Here is a 23,573-nt window from a genome sequence, read left to right as displayed (position 1 = left end):
GACGACGCCCAAGGTCCTTGTTGACCTCCCGGCGGTACCGGTCAGCGCACCCTCCGCACCTGTGAGCGCACCGTCGGCACCAGTCGAGCCCTCTATCCCTGTCAATGTGCCGTCGGCACCGGTCAGCGCACCCAGCGCACCTTCCGCTCCTGTTAGCGCGCCCTCGGTCGCTGTTCCGAGTCCTTCTGGCTTGACGACGCCCAAGGTCTTCGTCGATGTCCCGTCGGCACCGGTCAGCGTACCCTCAGCACCGGTCAGCTCACCTTCCGCGCTGGTCAGTGCCCCTTCAACGCCCTCGGCCAGTCCTCCTTCGACTCCCCCCATGAGTATGCCGTCGGTCCCAGCCAGTGTTCCTTTGGTCAGCGCACCCTCTACTCCTTCGACTGGCGCGGCCTCCGCGCCCACGTCTTCGCTCGCTGCATCTTCCCTCCCCGTGAACACGCCTTCTGTGCCGGCGAGCAAGCCGAGCGTCAGTGAGACTCCCTCTGCGCCGGTTCAAGGCGCGACGTCGAGCATCCCCGAGCCGCCGACCTCTATCCCCGCGGCTCCCACCAAGCGCGCTGACAACCATCCTCATGCTCTCCCCGCCCGGGACTAGAAGCCTTACGCGAACCACGCGGAACACAACGCGGCGCGTTGAATAGTGTTGCATGGACAGTGACCCTGGCGGTCGGACAATTTCTGTATTGTATCGTAACATAAACATTCTCAGAATTTAAAACCTAGAGCCATGTCTTGTTTGCCGTGTCTGAAACTGTTTGATATGCCGCGCCGGAGGTTAATCATGAAATGCAGCGAAAAGGCCTTGCGAGTATTTTGCCGGTAAGTTGCCGGAACGCGTGGCTGTGCACAGTCTTAGCTTTTGTCTCCCAAGTACCTCCATGTCCGACGAACACCTCTCGGCGGGCTTCTCGTTTTCCTTCACGGTTTCTTTCCTGGAAGATTGTAACACGCACCAATACTTGCAGTCCACCATGCAGTTTGCAGTGAAAGACTCAGCTTGGGGCATGAGAGGCCGCCCACGTTATCTGTGGTAAGCTTTGCTCGTTCATCAACGCCGCCGTGTCGTCATTCAATTAACTTCACGCTGAATTTATGTCGTGAGCGATCGCTTCTGTTTGATAGCCATTGTGAAGCCTGGAAAATTGTGGCTACCCCCGTCTTAGCGATACTTCCACGGACCGCGGTCTCTAAAGTTTGAGTACATCCGGTATCATGGTGAGAGCCCGGCCCTTCACTGGTGTCGTCTGATGTTCTGTTGCCCGCGCGTATCTTGTACTGGACTTCCTTGAATGCTGTCACCCCAGGTCAGTTGCCATGACCCTTGAGTTTGGGTTTGGTGATATATCCTCTTGCGGCTTGCGGCCGCGATGGGCGCGGTTAGCAGAATCTACATAAAGCACACGTTCGATGCGTAGTCTGACAACTCACTCGCCACCAGAATGACTCTCCTCGTTGCGCCAATGCTGACTACCCCACTGCTAAAGGTTCCTCTGCTGCTGTCCTACGCCACGCTCACGTACCACGGAATGACCCCGCCCCAGCCTCAGGCTCAGAAGCAGGAACTGAGTCGGTTCACAAGCACGGCTTCAGACTTGCTCACTAGTACAACACCTCTGCAGTACGCAGCGTCGTTCGCCAGCAAGGTGAGAGCATGGGAGTGTCATCCATTCTTGCCCATGACATGCTAACGCTTAGTTCCCACACAGTACTTCTTGTGCGGCGTGGCGCTCGGCGAAGCTGCGGTGCTCCTCGCCCAGCATCTTCCATCAACATACTCGGACCGGGTCCTCGCCTTGCTCCTCCCTGCGGGACAATCGGTGCCCCTTCGCCTTACCACAGCCTCCCTCGCAGCCTGTCTGCTTGCGACGGCGGGCGGGTCCATCCGTATCTGGTGCCATCGCACGCTCGGGAAGTTCTTCACCTGGCAGACGGCCGTGCGCGACGACCACCAGTTGATCACGAGCGGCCCGTACGCGTACGTGAGGCACCCCAGCTACACGGGGTGGCTTCTCATGGCTGCCGGGCACCTTCTATTGGTCCTTGGACGCGGGTCCTATACCATGGAGTCGGGACTCTGGAAGTCCACTGCCGGCCGGGTTGCCGCTGTCGCAACCCTCACATATACCACATTTATCGCTGGCATGTTGGGGCGTCGACGGAGGATCTCGTGCTCAGGAACGTCTTCGGCGCTCATTGGGACGCATGGGCTAAGGGGACGCCGTACCGTTTGATCCCTTTCATCTATTAGGTCGTACCCTCTCAGCACGAGTGGTTACGCGTTATGACCTGACATAGCACCGTCAGAAGCCTGAGGTACGTTAATTGTCGCGAGAGCCAACTTGCTGAGCTGAACTTGCAACAGTACTCATGATAACTCGATTTCGATCAGAGATCGTCCCTTGTACTATCTTGTGCATGTGGTTGAAGGTCGATTCAATGACACCTTGTTGACCCGTAGGAGCCATGATAGACGACCTCACTGCCCAGTAAACGCTGTCCCCAGCATTCCGCCTTTCCATATATAGGGAGCTAATCTTCCGGCGTTGCGTCTGAAAAGAACGCCAGTGTATGTATGCCGAAGAGATCTGCACTCGCAATTCTGTTAGTGTTAGTCCAGTACACCTCAAAAACGCAGAAAGAAAAGAGGTACGCCATCCTAGACCCCCCTTCAACCACACTGCGATGGCTACACCTCTTCTCAAGGTACCGCTCCTCCTCAGTCTATCCCTGTGGACATACCGGGGTATGACTCCACCGACTCGCCCATCCCGACCCGATGAAAAGGCGCGAGCATCAGTACAAGACTTCTTGGGGAGCGCACCTGAAGTACACAGGGTCGCAATCGGCGCCGCCAAGGTCCGTTAAGTCTTTCGCGTTTCAGTGTCACTTGTTCAATATCGTCGGACTTGCTCAGGTGGTATTCTGTACATTGGCAGTCGCTGAAGCGACCATTGTCCTCATACAGCAATCGTCACCGATCTACAACACACTACCCCTCATCCCCTCGATCTCAGCGCTGTCCAGAAACGAAGTGTCTCTGACACCGACCGTCGCATCTCTGGTGGGCGGCCTGCTTGGCATCGCCGGAGGGTACATCCGAGAGTCATGCCACCGCACGCTAGGACGGTTCTTCACCTGGGAAGTGGCCGTGCGCGACGATCACAGGTTCATCACTCATGGGCCATACCGCATCGTCAGACACCCCAGCTACACGGGGTGGTTGCTGATGATCGTCGGGAATCTGCTTTCAATGCTGAGCCCACAGTCGATATTCTCCGAGATGGCAGAAACCTTGTTCGGAAGGATCGTTGCGACGTGCGTCACCATGGTGTACATGGGATCAGTGTGCGCATTGGCGCTGTACAGAACTCGGGCGGAGGATGCGATGCTGCAGAAGAAGTTCGGAGGGGAATGGGAAAGTTGGGCAAAAAAGACGCCATACCGTCTGGTCCCCTTCCTGTACTAACTGTGTCGTAGATGACTCGGATTACGATTACTTCCCGACTACCTATACCGTCAACCATACCTCGCTGTCAACGTCATGTACCGAAGTCATTTGCTCTGCCTAAAATGTGTAATTCTGCTGGCCAGATTCCAGGTGCGACGCTGCATGTGTTCCGACAATCAGAGATGTCATTCCTCCTGCCCGAATTGGCTCGATGACATACTTCCATGCTACGGACTTGGAGAAGCGATGATACATAAGTTATGATAAGGCTCACCGTGGCACTCAAGTCCGACTGCGTGAGACGAAGTACCCTCCCAATAAGAAGCAAGGAACCGACAGAGGCCATAGTTACGCAATCCGACTGCGAGCGGCTCCCGCGAAACGTTGATGTGCCGCGCGGAGGAAACGAGTTCTTGTGCGAGACTGCTCGTACAGGATGCACTCGCATACTCTATGTGACAGCTGAAATTGACCGGAGGAATGTTACGAGGTTCATGGGCCCATCTTGCAGAACGCTCCACTTTTAAAAAGTCTCGATGCGGGTGGAGAGGATCACACACAATGTCCCTCGTCCTCTCGACAGTGATCGCGACTCCTCTACTCAAGGTTCCGCTCCTCGTCGGACATGCAGCATGCACGTATCATGGCATGACTCCTCCTCCTGTGCCTCCCCTGCCGAAGGAAAGACGGATTCGTGCGCCGGATTTTCTGAGCTGGAAACCACACGTGCAGAAGGCCTTCGCCGCAACCGACAAGGTACGCGACAGCTTCGTAGCTCCTGTTGAGAGCCCATCGCAAACCTTGCCCGATGCAGACGATCCTATGCGGGCTCGCCATAGCAGAAGCCGTGACACTTCTTGCTCAGCGAGCCGCACCGACTTCCCTGCTCCACCGAACCGTCGACGCCCTCCTCTCTGCTGCGAACATCCGACTGGAAACCTTATCGCTCCGACTCACCTCAGTGTCCGCGGTCGCATGCTTCCTCGCAATCAGTGGAGGGCTGATTAGGTGGTGGTGCCATCGGACGTTGGGACATCACTTCACCTGGGAGGTCGGGACTCGAGACGGCCACCAGCTCGTTACCTCGGGACCCTACAGGATCATGCGCCACCCGAGCTATACCGGGATGTTCCTCCAGGTCTCCGGCAACTTCATGTTGCTGCTGAGCGACGGTTCATTCTTCGCGGAATCGGGACTGCGAGGAACATGGGTCGGGAAGTTGGTCGCGACGGCAGTCATGACTCACCTCACGTGGGTATGTACCGGGATGCTCTACAGGACGAAGACCGAGGATGAGATGCTGAAGGGAGAGTTCAGAGAGCGATGGGATGCATGGTCGAAGAAGACGCCTTATCGTGTCATTCCGTTCGTGTATTGAGGTGCATGACGACGTTCTAGTCGATGGTCATATCAAACGAAGCGATGAAGCTTGCCACGTTTTATGGGGTGTCCTGAGGAGGGAAGAGCGCAGACAAAAGATGATGGAGGTATGAATGCCTGTCAATGACGGTGACGTAGGTATACATACGCGGTACTATGAAGGATGAGTTATTCGCTTGAATCAACTGACGTGCTCCCTACGCCGTGGTATATAAACTTGAAGGGGGCAACTTGGCCTTTCTCTGGAAGGTCTTCAGCGTCAGAGTCGCCAGCATGTTATCCTCACTCACCTGGACCTTCGCCGCTCCGCTACTCAAAAGCGCCCTCCTTATGGCGCATGCAACATGTACATACTACGGAATGACGCGAGGCCGTGATGGACTTCTGAACGCCTGGGATAACGGCGTAGAAGTCGCGCCTAACTGCCCTCTCCACTTCATCGCGTCGAGGAAGCTCGGTGGGAGGGTTCGTCTTCAGATTGTTGAACCTTGACCTATGGTATCACAATATTCCCCGTGTCAGTTCTTCCTGTGCGGCCTCGCGCTCTACGACGCAGCCTACCAGCTTCTTCCCCTGGGCGTACCTGCATCCTTCGCGACGAGTCCGTGTCTCGTTGTCGTTATGGGGTGCATTCTGGGGATCACCGGTGGCCTCATCCGCGTGTGGTGCCACCGTACCCTCGGCCGTTTCTTCACCTGGGAAATGGCTGTGTTGGACGACCACAAGCTGGCCATGACCGTACCGTACGCGATCGTGCGGCACCCGAGCTACACGGGTTGGTTGATCATGGTGGCCGGCAATTTCCTACTGCTCTTCAGCGAGGAGTTCGTTCGGCGAGCAGTGGAACGCATAGGCGAGGAAGACACCATATAACCTAGTTCCATTCGTTTACTAGCTCGATCAGCACTGAAAGAGCGCAGTCGTCACTGGAACGGAGGATACTCTTGATTGCGGGAACTGGAAGTGCGAGACAATGGGTTGAGACGATACGGTACACGGTCACAAGCAACAACATAGTATGCGTGAGTATACTCACATACGCACTTCGTGTCGCATCACTGGTGTTGAAACGAGAGAGCTAGTCGCAATCGACCGGGTTCCAGGTGATCGAACCCTCCTTCCCGCGGTCGAGAGAGTCAATCCGAGCCATATCCTCGGGGCTGAGCTCGAAGTCGAACACATCAGCGTTGGACACCACGCGTGCTGGATCAGACGACTTCGGAAGCGGAACGAAGCTAGAAGAAGACATATTAGGGGCATGATGGCAAAAGAAAGATGGCCGTGTTAACAGACCCGTGCTGCAAGGACCACCGGACAAGAATCTGTGCGGGTCCCTTGTTGTACTGTAGGGAAGACCGATAAGCCTTCAGTGCACAGATAGTTGATAGCGAACGCGCGAACCTTTTCCGCAGTTTCCAAGATCTCGGGGTAGTTCCACCGAGTACGCATGAGGGGCGCGTAGGCCTCGACGACGACGTCATGCTTCCTGCAATACTCGACGATTTCCCTTTGCTGGTTCAACGGTTGCAACTAGCCAACCCATGGTTCAAATCACGTCCCAAAGTATCATCATGGCTCGTACAGACCTCAATCTGGTTTACGTCGGGGGTCTCCAAGCCGGCCTCACGGATTTCTTCGAGGTGCTTGACGCCACTACGTCACATTCATCAGCACGGCATCCGCAGGGTCATGACGGCTTCAAGATAGTCTTACTAGTTGGATACCCCGATGGCCCGTAGCTTACCCTGCTTCTTGGCCTCGATGAGAGCGCGCCAAGTATCGAGCCGGCGCTGCTTGTCCGACTTCGCGCTATGAATCAACATCAAGTCGAGGTAGTCGAACCCAAACTTCTTCAGCGAGTCGTCGACGGAGGCCAGCGCGACATCATAGCCGTGCTCTTCGTTCCTTATCTTCGACGCTGAGTGCACCCGGCGGGTCGTCAGCATCGTGAACATGGAGCACTTGAAGTCGACTCACTGAGAAAAACCTGCTCGCGCGGGATGCCGCTCTCACGGACGGCCTCCCCGACTTGTGCCTCGTTATAGTACATGCGTGCGGAGTCGATGTGTCTATGCACGGAAGGATCAGGTGAGTGTTGACCACGAGATGAAGGACAGACATACCGGTATCCATGCTTCAGTGCAGTGATGCAAGCCGGCTTGCAGTTTTCTAGGTTGAGCGCAACTCCGAGGCCGAGGAGCGGTAGCTGAGTGCCTGTTTAGGGCGACCGATATGTATCATCAGCATGAGTACGCCAATTCAGATTAATGTAAACCACATACCGGACTTAGGCAAGCGGATGGTAGCACTGATTGCCAGTTTCGACGCCATGGGATGTTATTTATGACTAGTCGGTGTTGGTTACGTTGAGCGAGAGAGTCGATGCAATTAGAACGGCCAGTGTTCGACTGGGATATATACTCTCATCAATTGAGACATTACCCACTGGGTTCTCCGAAAATAACTTCATGGGCTGCGAGCTCATCGGACTTTCGTGAGGGTCGATGTCAAGTACAGCCGCAGGAGACTCTCTCGAGGCGTGAGAAAACCGTTCCGGGTAGGTCCGACTGATCGTACACCGACCGAGGCCTACGACAACATGTCCGCACCCACGACGGAGATCACAGACGGAAGATGGCCGTATATACAAATCAGTCGACGTCCACCGGGTTCCATGTAATCGTGCCCTCCTTCCCGCGATCCAGGCTGTCGATACGGGCAATATCTTCGGGGCTCAGCTCGAAATCGTACACCTTCGCGTTGGTGACGACGCGAGCTGGGTCAGACGACTTGGGGAGTGGCACAAAGCTGTGCATAATGTAAGACTCCACCGGGCGAGATAGCTGGAGTTGACTTACCCTCGCTGCAGGGACCACCGCACGAGCACCTGAGCGGGTTCTTTGCTATACTACAGCGTGGAGGCGATCGAAGTCAGCGAACAGTGCAAGGACGGAAGGGATGGAGATAGGACCGACCTTCTTTGCTGTCTCCAGGATCTCTGGGTGGTTCCATTGGGTCCGCATGAGAGGCGCGTACGCCTCGATGACAATGTCGTACTTCTTGCAGTACTCGGCGATCTCTTTCTGCTGGTTCAACGGTTGCAACTATAACCAGGGTCCAGCTCCGTCAGTCCGGCATCGAAAATGTGGCCGCAAGTCGTACACACCTCAATCTGGTTGACATCGGGGATCTCCAAACCAGCCTGACGGATCTCCTCGAGGTGCTTCACGCCGCTGCGAATGCTTGAGCACGCGCTCGCGCGGGGTGTACCACGGATTGGACTTACTAGTTCGACACTCCGATCGAGCGCAGCTTTCCCTGTTTCTTAGCCTCGATGAGAGCGCGCCAAGTAGCCAGCCGATGCTGCTTGTCCGACATCGCGCTGTGGATGAGCATCAAGTCGATGTAGTCGAAGCCGAACTTCTTCAGGGAGTCGTCAACCGCGGCGAGTGCCACGTCGTAGTCGTGCTCGTCGTTTGCGATCTTGGAGGCTAGTGTAGTAGGAGGGTTATTAGCGATGTGGAAGATGGGGCGTAGATCAACTCACTGATGAAGATTTGCTCGCGCGGGATGCCGCTTTCGCGCACGGCTTCTCCGACCTGAGCTTCGTTGTAGTACATACGAGCGGAGTCGATGTGCCTGCACGCGATGGCGGGACCTAGCTGAGTACCAGTGTAGAGCGGGCGGACCAAGAGACGCACCGGTATCCATTTTTGAGACCAGCGAGACACGCTGGCTTGCTGTCCTGGTTGAGGTATACGCCTAGACCCAGGAGAGGCATCTCAATCCCTGGATAATATCAAGCATGTAAGTACTCGCTAGTGCAGTGGGATGCCGGATACGTACCGGATCTCGCCAAGCGAATAGTGGAGTTGATAGCCAGCTTCGACGCCATTGTGTTCGAAATCACAAACGTATTGAGTGCAATGAGGGTAACGGATTCCCTGCGCACGGACACTGCAACCCACTCAGCTTATATACCCACCTACATACCCTGCGCATCAGATACCGATTGGGCGAATATGACCTCATCGCACTCACTCTCGCCCGACATGTGGGTCAACAGCGGCCCAAGGAGCTGAGCGCTGAGTAATACAAGCGTCTCCGATCGTGGCAGTGGGAGACTCGGCTGAGATAGCACATTAGCCATGTATGTAACGAAGTCGAAACGGCGGCCCAGGGCAGTCTATTTGTGGTTTGTCGTCCGGGTCGGTAGTGCATGATAGAACAAGATTATCGAGGGTGTCGGACCCCGGTCCGCGCTCAGGGCATGAGTCGGAGCTATCGTGTAGGCCGCGGGATTCACCTTACCTTCGTATTTTTGTGGTTTCGAAACAGGCCGTGTGTCAGGGGCGAGATTTTCCAGACTGAGGGTGGAGGTAGAACTTTTTTTTTTTTTTTTTTTTTTTTTGGCGGAGCGCATGTGCCCTGTGTAGTTATCGTCCCGGAGGCATATCAATCCACACAGGCCAACGAGTGTTGGCCAGGCGCGCTGACGACGGTCGACGATATCGACCAAAGGAGCTGCAGAACAAGTCTGAAATAGGCCAAAGGCCTTCGCCGCGAGGAAATGCATTTACGCACGAAGTGTGGGACTCGAAGAGAGGTCAAATCATCCAGAGTCGCCCGGAGGCGCCTCCGTCATCTTCCTCTCTTAATACCCACTAAAACCCCGCTGTTAGTAACCCAGTTTCGCGGTAGCTCACCGCATGCTTGCAGGACAGGTTCCCAGATGCAAGCTATTGTGCCTGCCCTCAGCGCACATTTCCCCCAGTACCCCGCACAGGATCGTCTATCAAGATCAAGGCGCCTGTCCATCGCCGCATACCACCGCTTGGTTACTTCCGGTATGGTGAACTCGCATTTCTCGTTTTGTATTACACGCTCACATCGCAGTTTCCAGATGAAGTAGAGAGATTCTGTCATCAGGATTGTCCACAGGGCCTCCGCGTGAGTCTTCCGGGAACCCTCCTCCGTTTCGAAGACCGCACATGCAGCTCCAAGTGCCGTTCCCCAGTTTGGCTCGATCCACGGCAGGCCGGTGGCTTTCCACGCATCTTCCGCCAGTTCCCATACTGTACCTCGTCCTACTGCAGCACAATTGAATAAGATATGTTCCATCGTTTCAATTTCACCGCATTTCTCACACAGTGCGCGCGCTCGCATTTCGTCAGACATTTTCGGCCTGAGCCATTTGTCGCCGACCATATATCCATCATGCAAGGTCATCCACATGAATTGCCGGCACTCACGAGATATGTTTTTTGAGCGTATAGACTTCCAAAGCTGCGCTTCCGCTATCTGAACACCGAAAGCTCCATGGATCTCTTCGAGAGTCTTCCTCGTATTAGCTCTGGTGCGTCTCCTTGGTTTCAACTTTCTCTCCTTCCGGATCCTGATGGCGCGGTATGCGGTTTTCTGCGTTAACGTGCTTAGTTTGCAGCCTGATACTCGCAGCCGCGTCGGGACGTTAACGTCAACTTCGTCAGCGATCAGTTTTTTTGCTCCTGCACCTGCAAGTTTGTCCGCCATCTCGTTCCCTACGTGGCCATTGTGCCCTTTTACCCATCGTAGGTATGTTCCTGCTTTTCTTTCCTGCATTGCAGCGATGATCGCTTTTGTGATCGTCTCATTTTTCTGATACACAAAGCCCGAGTTCTCATGTCTTCGTCTCCAGGTTGTGACCGCATTCATTACCGTCTGTGAGTCCGTCTCTTCGATCACTGCGACATTATTTTCCACTAATTTGGTACCTAGCAGTGTCGCCACTGCCTCTCCCGTTTGGTTCGACTGTTCAAGATATGTTGGTAGTCGAACAGACAGGTTCCGCGGGTCCTCCGCTCCAACAAAGACTCCTGCACCGGCTTGTGCGTCCATCTGTCCATTTTTCAGGCATGATCCATCAGTTGCAATGACTTTGACTCCCTCTCTAGATACTGCTAGTTCGAGGTCTGGTAGGTCGTTGCACACCTCGCCTTCTGTGAAAATTCGGTAAGCGTCCGCTATTGTTCCGTGCACAGTTACTCTTCGGTCAAAGAGTACTAAGTCGTCCCCCAGATCTTCTCTGACTTTCTCGAGGGCCCTATGATTTTCTTCTTCATAGTCGGCTGGGTGTCTTCCCCGGGGGTCCCACTTTGGCGGTAACGCGTCAAGGAATTCCTTGGCTCGTTTTGCACATGCACTTGGGTGAGCGCATCCTATCGCTTGTTTCGCCCACTCACATCCCCCACATTTACAGGATGGTCGGTCTCTATGTCCTGGCGCATAAAAGTTCATAGTGAAGGTCTCAAAGTCGCCCACTGTCTTAAGTAAGTGCTTTCCTTGTAGGCAACTGACCACTTTCGATGTTCTTGCTAACTTCTTTGCCTTTGTCATATCGATTTCCCGGTGGAACCACATTGGCATGCTCCGGATGATTCCTCTCGAGAACGCGATGCCCTCCGGACGCAGATTGTACTTCTCACAGGTGCGTATCATCGTCTGTATACTCCGTGGCAGGGCTGTTACCTTAGGTCGCCACCCTTGTGTTAGGGGGTTTATTCTGACCGCACGTTCCTTCGCAGGGCAGTCTACCGTTACCGTTCGCGCACAGATGTCGTCAACGACATATGCCCATACCGGTCTACCCCGGCCTGTGTGTAGGTACGTCCTCGCCCACATTATATCAATGGCTTCGTTCCGCGCCTCGAGATCCAGGATTCCGAGGCCCCCATGCTCGAAGCTGGCGCACGCGTATTCCATGCTTACTGGCGGGATAATCCTATCATTCCACAGGTATTTACGCAGTACTTTTTCGAGACGCTTGCATACCTGAGGCGGCATGCTCTGTACATCAGTTAGAAATTGTGTCATCCCACCGATAAACATCTGCACAACGTGTCTCCGTCCCTCAAGAGTCGATATGCCTTTCTGCCATCGCTCTAGTACGCTGTCAAGTTTCGCTAGTGTTGGCGACCAGGCTTCACACTGACGGACTCCATTCCCGATGAAGGCACCTAAGATTCTCACCGGCTCTCCTTCTCCAGCCATGCGCGCGTTCTGCGGGAAATTCTTCCACGTCCCCGTGGATCTATAGGTGGTTATTACTTCCGTCCGGTACGTCACCTCGCCTATCGGAATTATCTCTGTTTTACTGATATTAAATCGTGCTTTCGCCGCTGAGCACCAGGTGTCGAGGATGTCTTGGAGCACACCGAAGTCATCTTCTTCTGAGAGATACACCGTTGTATCATCGGCAAACAGCGTCGCCTTCAGTGCTTCTATTGTGCCTGGTATGTTAAAGCCGCTCAGGTCTGACTTCCTGATCATGGCTGACAGGGGTTCTATCGCTAGGTCGAACAGCAGGCAGGACATCGGGTCGCCTTGGCGTACCCCACGATAGACACGGTACGGTCGGCTCAGTATCCCATTTATCATTACTGATGTGTGCGCATTTGCATACAGAGCTTTCACGGTGCGTATGAAGTTTTCCGGGACCCCAAAAGTCTCCAGTACTCTCCACAAGTAGTCATGCGAAATTTTATCATAGGCTTTCTCTTGGTCCAGAGCGATAATGGCTCCATTGGTCTCGGTGAGTTCTGCCCATTCGATCATCATTTTCGCTAGCTGTGTGTGGTTTCTTAGCCGTCGACCCGGAACGAAACCGGCTTGTGACTCATGGATTATGTCTGGTGCGACGGCAGCCAGCCGTACTGCCAGCGCTTTGGTAAGTAATTTGTAGTCCGTATTCAGGAGTGTGATGGGTCGATAGTTAACTATCTTCGTTTTGTCCCCTTTCTCTTTGTAAATTGGGCACATCCATCCATCTGTGAACTGCGAGGTGGGCGCGACCCCGAAACGCTGTACATCAAGGAATGCTGCATGGAGAACCCCGAGCGCATCAAATTTAGTGCGGTCCGGGTAGCGCGAGTCCTCTGTGAACCTCGCATGCAGCGTTTTCCAGACTTCGTATGTGATTCCGTCTAAACCAGGTGATGATGCTGATTTCGCATAGCGCAGGGCTATTTCACATTCCTCGTACGTGACCTCACCGTCTAATTCAATGACTTGTTCTTCATTCAGGTGGGCATCCACAGCGCTGAGTACACGTTGGATGTCCGCTTCTCGCTCATTTAGGCCCTTTGCGTTGGGGTCATCCTTTTGAAGATTCATGTGGTGTGTCCTCGCAAGCTCTGCCATTCGTTCTGAATTTGTCTCATATACAGGGGACCCATCTCGTGCCTGCTCGCCATCTTTTTCCAGGCTATACATGGTATCCCTTGGTTTCACTTCTCGATGGAGGCCCGTCCAGTATTTGGTTGGCCTCTCTCCTTCGAGTCTGTGACGCGCCCGCGCATTACTCTTCTGTTGGTTTGTACGCTTTTGCTTCAGTTGTCTAATCTGTGCCGTTAACGCTGCAATTTCCGCAGTCTTCTCCTGCTCGTTCATGGATGACCTCTTGGGGATGCGTCGTACCTCAGCCTCTAGGAGCTCAATTTCCCGGAGCAGCCGTGGGACCACTTCCCTTTCACGCTCTCGTGCTAACTTCATCCAGTCCGCTTTCAGGTCACGGAGGATAACCTGCGCGTTCACGCCCTCCGACCGGGATCCAGAGGTAAGTAACTGTTGTATCTCAGTCTCTGCGCGTATTCCACGCTCTTTAAGCTGTTTGGCCAATTTCTTGTCCTTAAGCAGGTGCGTTGGGAAAACCGGCCGTCCTCGCCCCATCTCTGGTGAGTGTACGCATGTTAGGTCCACTTGCACCATGCTGTGGTCGGATCTGAAGTCCGGTTCAATAATTCGCCACCCTCGTGCAGTTCTGAAGAGATTCTCGGTCACATATATGCGGTCAAGCCTCGACAACGCTGTCCTTCGCTGGAAGGTGTACCCTTTTGTGGTCGGGAACGTGGCTCTCCAGCCATCCGTGAGTTTTAGCCGTAGTAGACTCTTTAGTGTATCCAGTTCACTTACTGAGTCTTCGATGGACTCCCGCACAGGTATCCGATCGAGGACATCCTCAACGTTGTTAAAGTCGCCAGCCATGAGGTCCGGCCTTGGCATATGAGTATTCATCTCGTAGTATGTTTTTATGGTCCGGAAGAAACTCTGACGTGCCGTGTCCGATTCCGAAGGTGCATATACGCACAGCAAGTGCAGTTTTTTGCTCTGTTGCCATGGGATGGATAGATGGATTGCTTTCCCCGGCACAATAGTCGTTGCCATTGTGCCAGTTGCTGGTGTAAGTAGTCGTTTATTAATCACGATCGCCACCCCATCCCGCTGTCTCGCGCGCTCTGGATGTGCAGAGAAAAAGATCTTTAACTTGCTACTGGTGAATTTCTCGATGTGCTGCACACGTTCCGCATCTAGGTGGGCTTCCTGCACAAGCAAGATGCCAATATTATGAGTTCTCATCATTCGGTATACGCTCGACCACTTGTTGTCATGATTCCTCGGGTCATCGTGTCCATAACCATTCATATTAAGCGTGGCAACACGGATGAAGGTTTTTCGCCCAGTGCGTTCAGCCGCTCTCCTCGTGCGCCTGTTTGGGTGCGTCTCTGGTGCTGCATTTGTGCTGCGGTCTGCAGGCGGTACCTCCGGTAAGCCTTCACGGCCCCAGTCATCACTCCGAGGCTCTGCCTGCGGGGTGTCTACACCTTCACTATCCGGTGTTTGTGACCTCCCGGTCTCGGCTCCACTCTCCTGGGTAGCCACATGCCCTTGTCCAGAGGGCATTTCACGCGGCTCATGTGGGTCATTGGTCCCTAGGTCCGGGGCCTCACCATCATAGCTTCGCGCAGGGGTCCTGCTGTCCACTTCGTCGCGGCTGTCATTGGACCGACCAGCCGCGGGTTCGCTAGCCCGTCCTCGAGCCTGCGCCGGCGCTATGTCCATTTCCTGCGTATTGTTCCGGGGTTGCTGCAGTAGCTGCCTAGATAATTCGTTGTTAGTTGTAGTAGTAGCAATTAAAGACTCCCTTGAAGATTTGCGAGACCTAAAAGATCGACGTCAGTAAGTTTTGCTGTCATACGGTCCCCGCACGCCCGGACGTGCAGGACCCCTCCGACAGCGGAAGGAACACCAGGCTTTCCTCACGACGTGTCATGAGTAAATGTGGGCTCAGTGTTTGTTTTGTCCGCGCTCTATTTGCGCTCGAGCTTGCTGCCCTCTTGGCAGCTCTCTCCGGGGGAGATCGTCACACACCAGCGAGTTCCGGTGGGCAGCGTGATACCATTATGTCTCCTTATCTACACGTACGGTTCGAGCCTAGAGCTCCGTCCAGCACCTATTTCGCCCACGCACCAAAACCTCCAGAGCCTCGTCCACCGCGACCCGTACGTCCACCACGCTTGGTCACGCCGCTCGGGTTGGGCTCCGAGGTCCTCTTCTTTCGCTTGACAACGGTACGGAAAATGTCCTGCGCTGCATCGACCGGGTTCTGCGCTCCAGGCTCTTTGGCCGCTTCCCGACCGGCCGTCTCCTTGTCGTCCTTCCCGATGAGTTCCGGGGTGACTCCAATCCAGCCCGGCGTGTTGGCGAGCGGGCAGTCTGCCGTACGGTGTACATCCGCCTTGCACACCTTACAGTCGACAGAGCCTTTGTCGACCGGGAAGATGTCGAGACCCAGCCTCAGCGGCTGCGCGCCCGTCCTCGGGTGAACGCGCAGGAAGTCCGCCCGCCATTTGACGGCCTCACGCTTGTCGTATGTGAGCGGCTTGGCATAGAGGATGAATGCGGGGGCAGGGGGCGCACCAGACCTCGGGTCGGCCGTGGTGAGTTCGAGCATGAAGGTGTCCGTGAACATGGTTGCGAGCTCCGAGTAGGTGCCATGAACATTCCAAGAGTTCAGCACGAGTTGCGCAGTCTTCCAAAGCAGCTTGAAGTCGTCGTGGATGCGCTTCTTCAGCTCAGTCAGGAGCAGGGTTCTCTGTTGTACGAGGTACGCGTGGGTGGCGTTCGGCTCGATGTCGTCTCCAGTGATAACGCACACTTTCCAGGAGGCCTCCCGGGTGTCGACCGGTAGAACAGAGAAGGAGAGGGAGGGGTTGACGGCAAAGACCTCCTGCCAGAGGAGGAACTTGCGGAGGGCGTCCGCATTCGGGCCGAGGTCGACAAAGAACGCGTGTGGCTTTCCGAAGGGGTTGTTGGGGTCCATCTTCTTCACCTCAGGCTCGTAGACTTTGACATTGAACGCCTTTCGCCCATTAGATTCGAAGGCAAGGGAGCGAAGGAAGCTTTCTATGGCCGATGCGACCACCTTCGCGCGTTTGAGCAGGCCCTGCCCGCCGCCGTGTGGTATGATGGCGAGGATCTGGGTACCGCGTTGGCGCACTGCCTGAATCTGGGCCGCGTTCAGGTTGCTGAAGAAGCGGTACTCGGGGACGTGGGTGTGGGGGAAGGGTCCTTCCAGGAACTCTTGATGCGGGAGGAGCGGCTGCTCCGGCGGCACGCCAGCACGAGTCTTCTTCCGGTGCGGACACTCGTCCCAGTGCGCAGGCTTACTCGTCGATTCGACTGGGTCGAAAGCCTGGAGGTATGGCATTTTGAACATGTCGAACGTTTCTTCCGTGACACCCTCCGGGATGGGAGTGGTCGGGTACTTCAGGACCATGGTACCTGCCACTGTAAGCCGCTGGTCAGGTGCGGCCATTCCTGAGAGAGGCGTCGTAACGTACTGATGCTGGACTCAATCTCCATGTCCTCCTCCCCGTCTGCTCTCGTACGCTTGTTCGGACGCGTGTCCGCTTGCTCGTTACCCGGCATCAGGTGAGGGTGGGGGTGTGTGTGGGCAAGATCGAGGCTAGAATAGTTGTGTGTGAGCCACTGGGTCTGCTCAGACGAGGTAGGGATGGACTTCCCGGGCGTAGACTCTGGGTAGATATATCCCTTGAGCCACTGATCTGCGTGCAGCGCGTACACAGCGCGTTTGTGGCATTACTTCAGCGGTTTTGATTCTCCGCTACAAACGCGCGTCCAATGCGCTTCCAGCACTCTTGATTCTGACCGTCGCTCTTTGTCTAGGTCTAGATAGCTTACCACCATTCCGTCATCCTTTGTGGGGCTCTAGCCGGAGTTCGTCTCCGTCGTGGAACGTGTTACGGTGGCAAGTATCTCACTCGTCCCTGGTAGCTTTACTCTCATTAGAGGCCGTCTGTGGCCCCGGGGACTAGATACAGTCGGCGACGGCGTAACTACGCTCCCTCCAGGGGAGTACATAGTCTCAGGACCCATCCTCAGGTCGTCGCCTGCCACGCCCCGTGGCTGCGAGACACCATACTCGCTTCGTGAGGTTGGCCCCCCCCCGGTAGGGCCTTCCCCCACCCTGCCTATCAGGGTAGGGACGACATCTTACAGCTCCGGAGAGCTGCACCTTGGGCCTCTGTTGAGGAGGTGCGCCGCTGAGCCACCCATGATTGTCATGGTGGTGGTCTTAGTCCAAGGTCCTCCGTGGAGGTAGAACTTGAGGTCCTCAGCAACGACGGAAAACAGTGGCCGGCGAGCTACTGTATCTAGCACAACACGACCAAATAGATCTAGCGCTTGAACATGATAATTGCGGAGGCACATCACGTGGCCGCGTAAGCGCGTAGCTCATCGTTCGCGACGACGACGACGACATTTACTTGTATGCTCGGTCTTCACCTTCCGCGATGTGTAGCTGGCGCTGCCCTGTGGCCGACATGTCTGAATTCGTACCTCAAACGTCGTAGCTCAATCTCCTACGACCAAGTAAAAGGTTGGCCCGAGATGGAGGAACAGCCTAGAGCTTTCATCAGTGCGTTTTCCATCTGATACACTGCGGTCTCTCGGTCGGACTGACATCCAAGGAATTCCTACTTTCACTACTTAAAAAGTTCGATGAATGCCATGTGCTCGACTGGTATGCTGCAGGACGTGATTTCGAACGTTCAAATCCATCAAAACCCCTGATCCACGAACGGCCACGTTCAGATACTTCGATATCTCCGTTGATATTGTGAGTGAGTCTCGAACTACTAGTACTTATGTTCTACAATTGAACCACGACGCTCAAGACGTTTCGAAGACACCACTCATGTTTCCCCATTCATCACTATCGCCATATTCGCCCCTATGTTCTGACATATCTAATATGCAGTGTTCATATCCGCGCGTTGCCGCACAGTTGAGTATATGGTCAAGCGTTGGGGTTCTTAGGCACAAGCTTGTGTTTCTGTCCGCAAATTGCCCTCACTCTGAGCTCGTCCAACGAAAGCTTGTCCTTTCGTCCCATGGAGACCCTTCAAATCAAAGGCACAATTCTCACCCCTTCCTTGGGCGACGCGTATGTTGCTGCCTTGAAGCGAAACTCGTACCTGTCGATTCTGCGCGCTGCGAGCATTGTGCAGCCCGCAGACGTCGCAGACATTACCCCTGTGCTCGCATATGCTGCCGCGCAGACCTCACCCACTCAAGTTGCCGTGAAAGGCGGTGGCGCTCATTCTTCCACCTGGGCCAGCTCCGATGGAGGTATCGTCATTGATCTTTTCAAGCTGAACAAGGTCGCCCTCTCGGAGGACAAGAACTCTATCTCGGTCCAAGGTGGTGCACTCTGGGAAGATGTCTACAAGATCACCTCTCAGGCGAAGGTTGAGGTCGTCGGTGCACCCCTCTGGTTCGTCGGCGTGGGCGGGTTCACACTCGGAGGAGGTTATGGTCCGCTCAGTGGAGAGCATGGTCTGGCGATCGATAACCTACTCTCGGCGACCGTCGTCTTGGCTGACGGACGTGTTGTGAAGACGAGCGCGACCGAAGAACCGGATTTGTTTTGGGCGATCCGAGGTACGAATGAGCACTAGCTGCTATGTGTATAGCTCCTCCAGATCTGATGCTCATTCTGTTTCAGGTGGTGGCGGACAGTTCGGCATCGTTGTCGAGTTTGTCTTCAAGGTGCATCCGTACGCAGGTCCCTTTACCGGCGGTCTGCTTGTGTATCCCATTGCCGACAAGAGCGACCTCAGGAAAGTGATCGATGTCATTACTGTGCGTGTCCCCGTGCATATCCCGCCAACGCCCTGCTGATTATGCGTTTACCGGGATTAGGAATGGAAGAAGACCCAGACCTCCGCGGAGCGTTTCACGATGCATTTCTCGCGGCCTCCGCCTGACTTCAAGGTAAGACACTCACGTCTATTTCGTTCGCCGCCCATCTCACATCTCGAATCTCGTCTAATCTTCCGACGCAGCCCTGCGTCATCATTTTCCCTTCGACCTTGCACGACGTAGATGGCGCGCGCGCGCGACGCTCATTCGCGCCCTTCCTCGAGCTCTCAGCCGGGCGCGCGCAACTCCCCTTCAGGACCGTTCCAGACTTCCACGCCGTCTCGCACGCGGCAGACAAGGCGCTCGAGCACGCTCCGCGCCGGCTCGTCATTAGGGGTACGATGTTCTCGGACTTCTACCCCGAGTTGCTGGGTGCCGTCTGGGACAAATGGGTCGACTTCACGGAGGGCAACCCGGACGTGCGCGCGTCGGCCGTGTTGTGGGACTTGACTGTCCCGGATAGAATCGCGGATATCAAGCCTGGAGAGACCGCGCTCAAGACCCGGATGCCACACTACTGGATAGCTATCCAGGGAAGGTATGTCTACGAACCACGTTGCATTCTGCCACACATCGCGATTCATGCTGAGATTTCCGTTACACAGGTCAACGACAGACGAGTCCGTTGACGCATGCAGGGAGTTTACGTCGGACGTCGTGCAATTCGTCCGCGCAAAGAATGCCGAGCTTTCCGGGCAGGACCTCGGTTGGTTCCTCAATATGTGCCAGGGAGATGAGAAGCCCGAGGATGTCTTCGGCGAGAATTTGCCTCGCTTGAGGGCAGTGAAGGCGACGTATGATCCAGGCGATGTCTTTAACAAAGGGGTATCCATTGAGCCCCTCGTGTAACGAGATGCTACGCATCGGTATAATTCGGATTCGTCACTCGATACACACTTTTGCAAGAAAGAGCGCGAAGATGTGAAGGCGGTATACACCCTTCATGATTTCGATATCTGCCCGTAGGCGAAGCGCGACTGGTACGAGACCAAAGTCAAATCCATGGGTAGGGTGCGTACAAGTCCAGGGTGTAGCAAGTTTGCACAGGCGAAAGCTCAAGGCAGATTGAAGACCGACCCTCCGCCGAGTTCGGGAAGATCGACGACTCACTTGCCAGCCTCGCGCTCATCGCCTATATCTCCCATGAGTCCGGTCTCCACCCTACAGACCCAATCGTGCGCGCCCGCGCATTCATAATCGACGATTTCTTCCGGACAAGCTCCACAATGTCGATGAGACCGTCCAGGGCCTCCTGCCTGCGCCCGCATATACTGTCGTCCCGTTCCTGGTGAGGCTCCCGATGCTCTGGAGAACGACATAGGGAAGCAGTCGACCGAGGATGGAGATAAGATGCTGGTTGCTCTTCGCGAGCTGCGCTTTGCCCGTGTCATGAAGTACGTTCAAGATGTGAAGGACGACGTCGCTTTAGTAAGATGAGCACTCACTTGTCAGAGACAGCGGTAGTACTGCTAGTAGCACTGCATGCGCCGAGAGAACCACGCGTCGTAATCGAAGTCTTCTCATGTCTTTTAGATACCGCTCGATCATTGGTTAAAAGACCACCGGTCGAGAAGGAAGTGTGCGATCGATAATGATACAGTTACATTGCAACACTGAGCTGGGTCAGGCGCACAAGAGTCATGTAAAAAATCTCAGCAGAATATTGTGCCGACGTAGATACCCTCGTAGGGACCCAAGTGGTTCACAAGGTTGGACTTGATGATGTTCGGGACAGAAGAGATGGTGCACTGCGCATCGGTCGCATCATCATCACCCGGGCATGACACAGCGTTGCCAGCTCCGAGGATGTGGATCTCTCCGTGAGGGTGCTGGAAGCCGAGGCCGCGACCGGGGACGATGGGAATGGGATCTTCCTCATTGTTGATGCGCTTGAAGTCTGCGACCTAGAGTGGCACAGTCAACTTCCATGGAAAGGGCGCTGAGTACAAACGGAGTACGCACCTTCGAGTCGAAGAAAGTCGCCCAGGCGGGATTCCCGACTCGCGGCGTTCCATAAGTGACTGCCTTGACATGCACGCTCGACGGGAGGTTGAGCGTCATATACATCGCCTCAAGCTCGGAAAGAGCGCCTCCCAAAGAATGTCCAACCTGCAGGAAGTTTGATCAGGGTCTGCGCAGCGATAGTACAGAGATAACCATGGCTTACCAGGAAGACATTCGTATACCCAGTAGACGAGAGGAGAGACTTGACTTCGGCCAAGATAATCGAAGCGGTCTTGGCATGCTCATCTGCGAAGCCGCCGTGAACCTGAACGCCGGACGGAACGCCGGGGAAGAGTGTGGTATCGAGGCTTTTCATAACAAAATTCACATCCGTCAAGTCTGACAAGCTGTCCGCGACGTCGCCAACGAAGCAGTCAGTGTCCGCGTGGTCAGGGGAAGAACGTCGGAAGAACTTATCACGAACAATTTTGTCGGGTCCGTACCTTCGTGCGCAACGACAACAGCCTTCTGGTCAGACCAGGAGCCAACGAAGTCTGCGCAGCCGGGTCATGGGATCAGCAACACTTTTAGGCGAATATGCTAGCACTGAGGGAAGAGACTCACACTGCTGGATGGCATTCCCGTCTCCGCCGACGAGCGTGGGCTTAAAGCCGGAGATATTCTTGCACGCCTCTGTAGCACATGATACCTGTCAAACTTTGCACGGACATAGGAAGCTTAGATAGGACACATACTGCAGCTCCACGCGTTGAGCTGGTCCACGCTACAATATGTAGCACCGGCGAAGTTGGTGAACGGGGCGAGAGCGGACAAGTCCGTGCTCGTAACCTGAGTGACCGCGCGCGTCTGAAGTGCCGGGAGAGCGGCTGTACGCCCAACAGAGGTGAGGAGCACGCCGCACACGACGGTAGAGAGGAAGCCCAACATGATGACAGGAGCTAGGTTGCAAGTCTACACGGCGGTCCCGGTAGGAGGAGAAGGTGCGACGGGGGACGAACGGATGTCGACCGACAAAGAATTCGCTTCTCCGAGTGACGGGCTTTATACCGTAGTGCTGCTGTTCAGGCCGCTAGCGTTCCATCGGTCAGGTAGCATCTGACACACATTGTCGCGGAAGCCCGTAGCGCAGGTGCACGGATGTCAATTTCGTCTCGGATGCGCTACGAGCCGGCTAGAGCCGTCGTGAGCCATCCAGGAAAGGCTCCAGCTGACACCGTAGCGGCCCTGGTCTATCACAGGTCTATCATCCCTGCGAAGACCACACGCATGATTCTCATTGGACGCCACGGCTAGCCTGCGCCAGATTGGTCAACGATCTGTCGCACTTCCAGGGGGCCCGTTCAGGAAGACCTACCGAGCACATGGAGGAGTTGCGTTAGTAGACCCCACGGGGTCATTCGTCCCGCAGCTTCTGATGAAGGTATGATGCGGGGGAATAGACAATGCATCCCCACGGGGTGATGCAGATAGAGGTTTCTATGCGAGGATCGCCGACGTCGGTAAGAATGAGCCGGCATGATGGCACCTACGAGGCTACACAGCTGCCGTTAGCGCGAGAATATCTCCAAGCGAATGAATACTCACCTTCTCGCTGTGAGTACGAAAGTACGGGTCAACAGCGGTCCCGATGGACACGTAGAGTACATGTGTTTCTCTGCGAAGCACAGCTGCAAAGAAGTAGATTAATGTGACCGAGTAGACATCCCAACAATCCCACAGCCATGCGGGTCTCATGACCGCCGTCCAGGGACTAGCACAAGCGGCGGCAGCGCTGACCTCATACATAGACGATGCACATACTGCTCACTCAATCGCACGAAAGGCAAATTGTCCGGCTTCGGGAGTTGACTCCGATGAAAAGACGATCATACCTATATCAACAGACATCAAGAGTGAGACGACGCTGCTACACCGAGTTTCAGTCCACTGTCCATCCATGCATCCATCTTCACAACCGTCTCTTTTGTCGTTGCCATGATGTAAGGGTGCCATAAATAGTGCCGGCGCATACCACGCGGCTTCCAGAGTGCTTGAGCTGCTTGATACCCGACATCCACAACCCAATGTCGTCCGTGAGCGATCCGCGCGTGAGCAAATCCATGTGGATCGCCATCGCCTGCTCACGGTCATGCGCCTCCATAGCTGCGCAGAGAAGGTCAGCAGTCTTTCTAGACAGGTAGCACGCGACGAGACAGCCACAACGTACCCCGAGTGAGTATCAGGAGCTGTTCGCAGACAGGCCTTGACAGCGTCTCGCAGTTCAGCGCGTCGAACAACGGGTTGATACGCCGCTCCAGATCGTCGACCATACGACGTTAGAAGCACACCAGTCAGACCCAGCTGGCAACCTGAACCTTCGTGGATACTTACAGGCGTAACCTGCTCGAGTTGACTAGAGACGACCTGAAGGACCGGATGGAGTTCGTCTGGTATGTGGCTGCGGTCACCAGGTGCTAGAAATTCATGTGATATGGCAGAATCGTCCTCTGACAAAAGATCTACTTACGATACTTCAGGGAGAGGCCCTGGCTGAGCCGGTGGGGGAGCCGGCGCACCTCCCTGGAGTCGCACCTCGTGGCGGACCCACGTGAAGTGGTGCTCATCCCGGAGGGGACCCGCACGGACACGCAGTTGCTGGCGGGTATTACCACGAGTCATTCCCGTTGTCCGCAGACGACGCCTTCGCGGTGGACATCTGCGGCTGTTGAGATATGAGCTCGAGAGTATGGAGCCA

The 23,573-nt window shown here is 55.1% G+C and overlaps 15 protein-coding genes across 15 annotated transcripts; 6 read left to right on the top strand and 9 right to left on the bottom strand.

The window, feature by feature from the left end:
- Window positions 1–13: 13 nt before the first annotated feature.
- On the top strand, window positions 14–598 carry L226DRAFT_573004 (uncharacterized protein; the record flags this gene model as incomplete). The annotated part of the gene is made up of 1 exon (XM_067684766.1): window positions 14–598. A coding segment is annotated over one exon (585 nt), but the record flags the coding sequence as incomplete, so codon positions are not given.
- Window positions 599–1,458: 860 nt separating this feature from the next.
- Window positions 1,459–2,311, top strand: L226DRAFT_537080 (ICMT-domain-containing protein). Its single transcript, XM_067681246.1, has 2 exons — window positions 1,459–1,646; window positions 1,710–2,311. Exons 1-2 carry the CDS (start codon window positions 1,464–1,466, stop codon window positions 2,232–2,234), a joined length of 708 nt encoding a protein of 235 aa, XP_067533143.1. The 5' UTR covers window positions 1,459–1,463; the 3' UTR covers window positions 2,235–2,311.
- Window positions 2,312–2,685: 374 nt separating this feature from the next.
- Window positions 2,686–3,591, top strand: L226DRAFT_561774 (uncharacterized protein; the record flags this gene model as incomplete). The annotated part of the gene is made up of 2 exons (XM_067683456.1): window positions 2,686–2,859; window positions 2,969–3,591. The coding sequence occupies 2 exons, from the start codon at window positions 2,686–2,688 to the stop codon at window positions 3,467–3,469; spliced, it is 675 nt and encodes a 224-aa protein (XP_067533142.1). The 3' UTR covers window positions 3,470–3,591.
- A 421-nt stretch (window positions 3,592–4,012) lies between these two features.
- On the top strand, window positions 4,013–4,829 carry L226DRAFT_524614 (ICMT-domain-containing protein; the record flags this gene model as incomplete). The annotated part of the gene is made up of 2 exons (XM_067678902.1): window positions 4,013–4,207; window positions 4,266–4,829. The coding sequence occupies 2 exons, from the start codon at window positions 4,013–4,015 to the stop codon at window positions 4,827–4,829; spliced, it is 759 nt and encodes a 252-aa protein (XP_067533141.1).
- A 362-nt stretch (window positions 4,830–5,191) lies between these two features.
- L226DRAFT_573001 (uncharacterized protein) lies at window positions 5,192–5,704 on the top strand (the record flags this gene model as incomplete). The annotated part of the gene is made up of 2 exons (XM_067684765.1): window positions 5,192–5,296; window positions 5,354–5,704. 2 exons carry the CDS (start codon window positions 5,192–5,194, stop codon window positions 5,702–5,704), a joined length of 456 nt encoding a protein of 151 aa, XP_067533140.1.
- Window positions 5,705–5,909: 205 nt separating this feature from the next.
- L226DRAFT_573000 (Aldo/keto reductase) lies at window positions 5,910–7,162 on the bottom strand (the record flags this gene model as incomplete). Its single annotated transcript, XM_067684764.1, has 8 exons — window positions 5,910–6,066; window positions 6,125–6,174; window positions 6,233–6,361; window positions 6,418–6,484; window positions 6,545–6,749; window positions 6,809–6,900; window positions 6,955–7,045; window positions 7,114–7,162. The coding sequence occupies 8 exons, from the start codon at window positions 7,160–7,162 to the stop codon at window positions 5,910–5,912; spliced, it is 840 nt and encodes a 279-aa protein (XP_067533139.1).
- Window positions 7,163–7,482: 320 nt separating this feature from the next.
- L226DRAFT_572999 (Aldo/keto reductase) lies at window positions 7,483–8,726 on the bottom strand (the record flags this gene model as incomplete). Its single annotated transcript, XM_067684763.1, has 8 exons — window positions 7,483–7,639; window positions 7,690–7,739; window positions 7,807–7,935; window positions 7,998–8,064; window positions 8,118–8,322; window positions 8,379–8,470; window positions 8,533–8,620; window positions 8,678–8,726. 8 exons carry the CDS (start codon window positions 8,724–8,726, stop codon window positions 7,483–7,485), a joined length of 837 nt encoding a protein of 278 aa, XP_067533138.1.
- A 746-nt stretch (window positions 8,727–9,472) lies between these two features.
- Window positions 9,473–10,525, bottom strand: L226DRAFT_546881 (uncharacterized protein; the record flags this gene model as incomplete). The annotated part of the gene is made up of 1 exon (XM_067682452.1): window positions 9,473–10,525. The coding sequence occupies one exon, from the start codon at window positions 10,523–10,525 to the stop codon at window positions 9,473–9,475; it is 1,053 nt and encodes a 350-aa protein (XP_067533137.1).
- Window positions 10,526–10,567: 42 nt separating this feature from the next.
- L226DRAFT_448169 (uncharacterized protein) lies at window positions 10,568–11,491 on the bottom strand (the record flags this gene model as incomplete). Its single annotated transcript, XM_067674916.1, has 1 exon — window positions 10,568–11,491. A coding segment is annotated over one exon (924 nt), but the record flags the coding sequence as incomplete, so codon positions are not given.
- Window positions 11,492–11,533: 42 nt separating this feature from the next.
- Window positions 11,534–12,139, bottom strand: L226DRAFT_466944 (uncharacterized protein; the record flags this gene model as incomplete). The annotated part of the gene is made up of 1 exon (XM_067676016.1): window positions 11,534–12,139. A coding segment is annotated over one exon (606 nt), but the record flags the coding sequence as incomplete, so codon positions are not given.
- Window positions 12,140–12,514: 375 nt separating this feature from the next.
- L226DRAFT_444115 (DNase I-like protein) lies at window positions 12,515–14,323 on the bottom strand (the record flags this gene model as incomplete). The annotated part of the gene is made up of 1 exon (XM_067674862.1): window positions 12,515–14,323. A coding segment is annotated over one exon (1,809 nt), but the record flags the coding sequence as incomplete, so codon positions are not given.
- A 775-nt stretch (window positions 14,324–15,098) lies between these two features.
- Window positions 15,099–16,355, bottom strand: L226DRAFT_466733 (uncharacterized protein; the record flags this gene model as incomplete). The annotated part of the gene is made up of 1 exon (XM_067675997.1): window positions 15,099–16,355. One exon carries the CDS (start codon window positions 16,353–16,355, stop codon window positions 15,099–15,101), a length of 1,257 nt encoding a protein of 418 aa, XP_067533133.1.
- A 1,708-nt stretch (window positions 16,356–18,063) lies between these two features.
- Window positions 18,064–19,765, top strand: L226DRAFT_511680 (FAD-binding domain-containing protein; the record flags this gene model as incomplete). Its single annotated transcript, XM_067678310.1, has 5 exons — window positions 18,064–18,613; window positions 18,678–18,805; window positions 18,875–18,946; window positions 19,018–19,412; window positions 19,480–19,765. The coding sequence occupies 5 exons, from the start codon at window positions 18,064–18,066 to the stop codon at window positions 19,721–19,723; spliced, it is 1,389 nt and encodes a 462-aa protein (XP_067533132.1). The 3' UTR covers window positions 19,724–19,765.
- A 671-nt stretch (window positions 19,766–20,436) lies between these two features.
- On the bottom strand, window positions 20,437–21,845 carry L226DRAFT_561770 (alpha/beta-hydrolase). The gene is made up of 6 exons (XM_067683455.1): window positions 21,574–21,845; window positions 21,443–21,511; window positions 21,303–21,372; window positions 21,042–21,225; window positions 20,837–20,983; window positions 20,437–20,778 (listed from the first exon to the last, which is right to left on the bottom strand). The coding sequence occupies exons 1-6, from the start codon at window positions 21,764–21,766 to the stop codon at window positions 20,527–20,529; spliced, it is 915 nt and encodes a 304-aa protein (XP_067533131.1). The 5' UTR covers window positions 21,767–21,845; the 3' UTR covers window positions 20,437–20,526.
- Window positions 21,846–22,759: 914 nt separating this feature from the next.
- Window positions 22,760–23,227, bottom strand: L226DRAFT_537076 (uncharacterized protein). Its single transcript, XM_067681245.1, has 2 exons — window positions 23,046–23,227; window positions 22,760–22,981 (listed from the first exon to the last, which is right to left on the bottom strand). The coding sequence occupies exons 1-2, from the start codon at window positions 23,146–23,148 to the stop codon at window positions 22,788–22,790; spliced, it is 297 nt and encodes a 98-aa protein (XP_067533130.1). The 5' UTR covers window positions 23,149–23,227; the 3' UTR covers window positions 22,760–22,787.
- Between the last annotated feature and the right edge of the window lie 346 nt (window positions 23,228–23,573).

This window comes from Lentinus tigrinus (assembly GCF_003813185.1).
Source record: "Lentinus tigrinus ALCF2SS1-7 unplaced genomic scaffold L226scaffold_22, whole genome shotgun sequence".
Classification (NCBI taxonomy): Eukaryota; Fungi; Basidiomycota; class Agaricomycetes; order Polyporales; family Polyporaceae; genus Lentinus; species Lentinus tigrinus.
The sequence above is the reverse complement of the archived record's forward strand: the minus strand, read 5'-3'. Positions and strand labels throughout refer to the sequence as shown.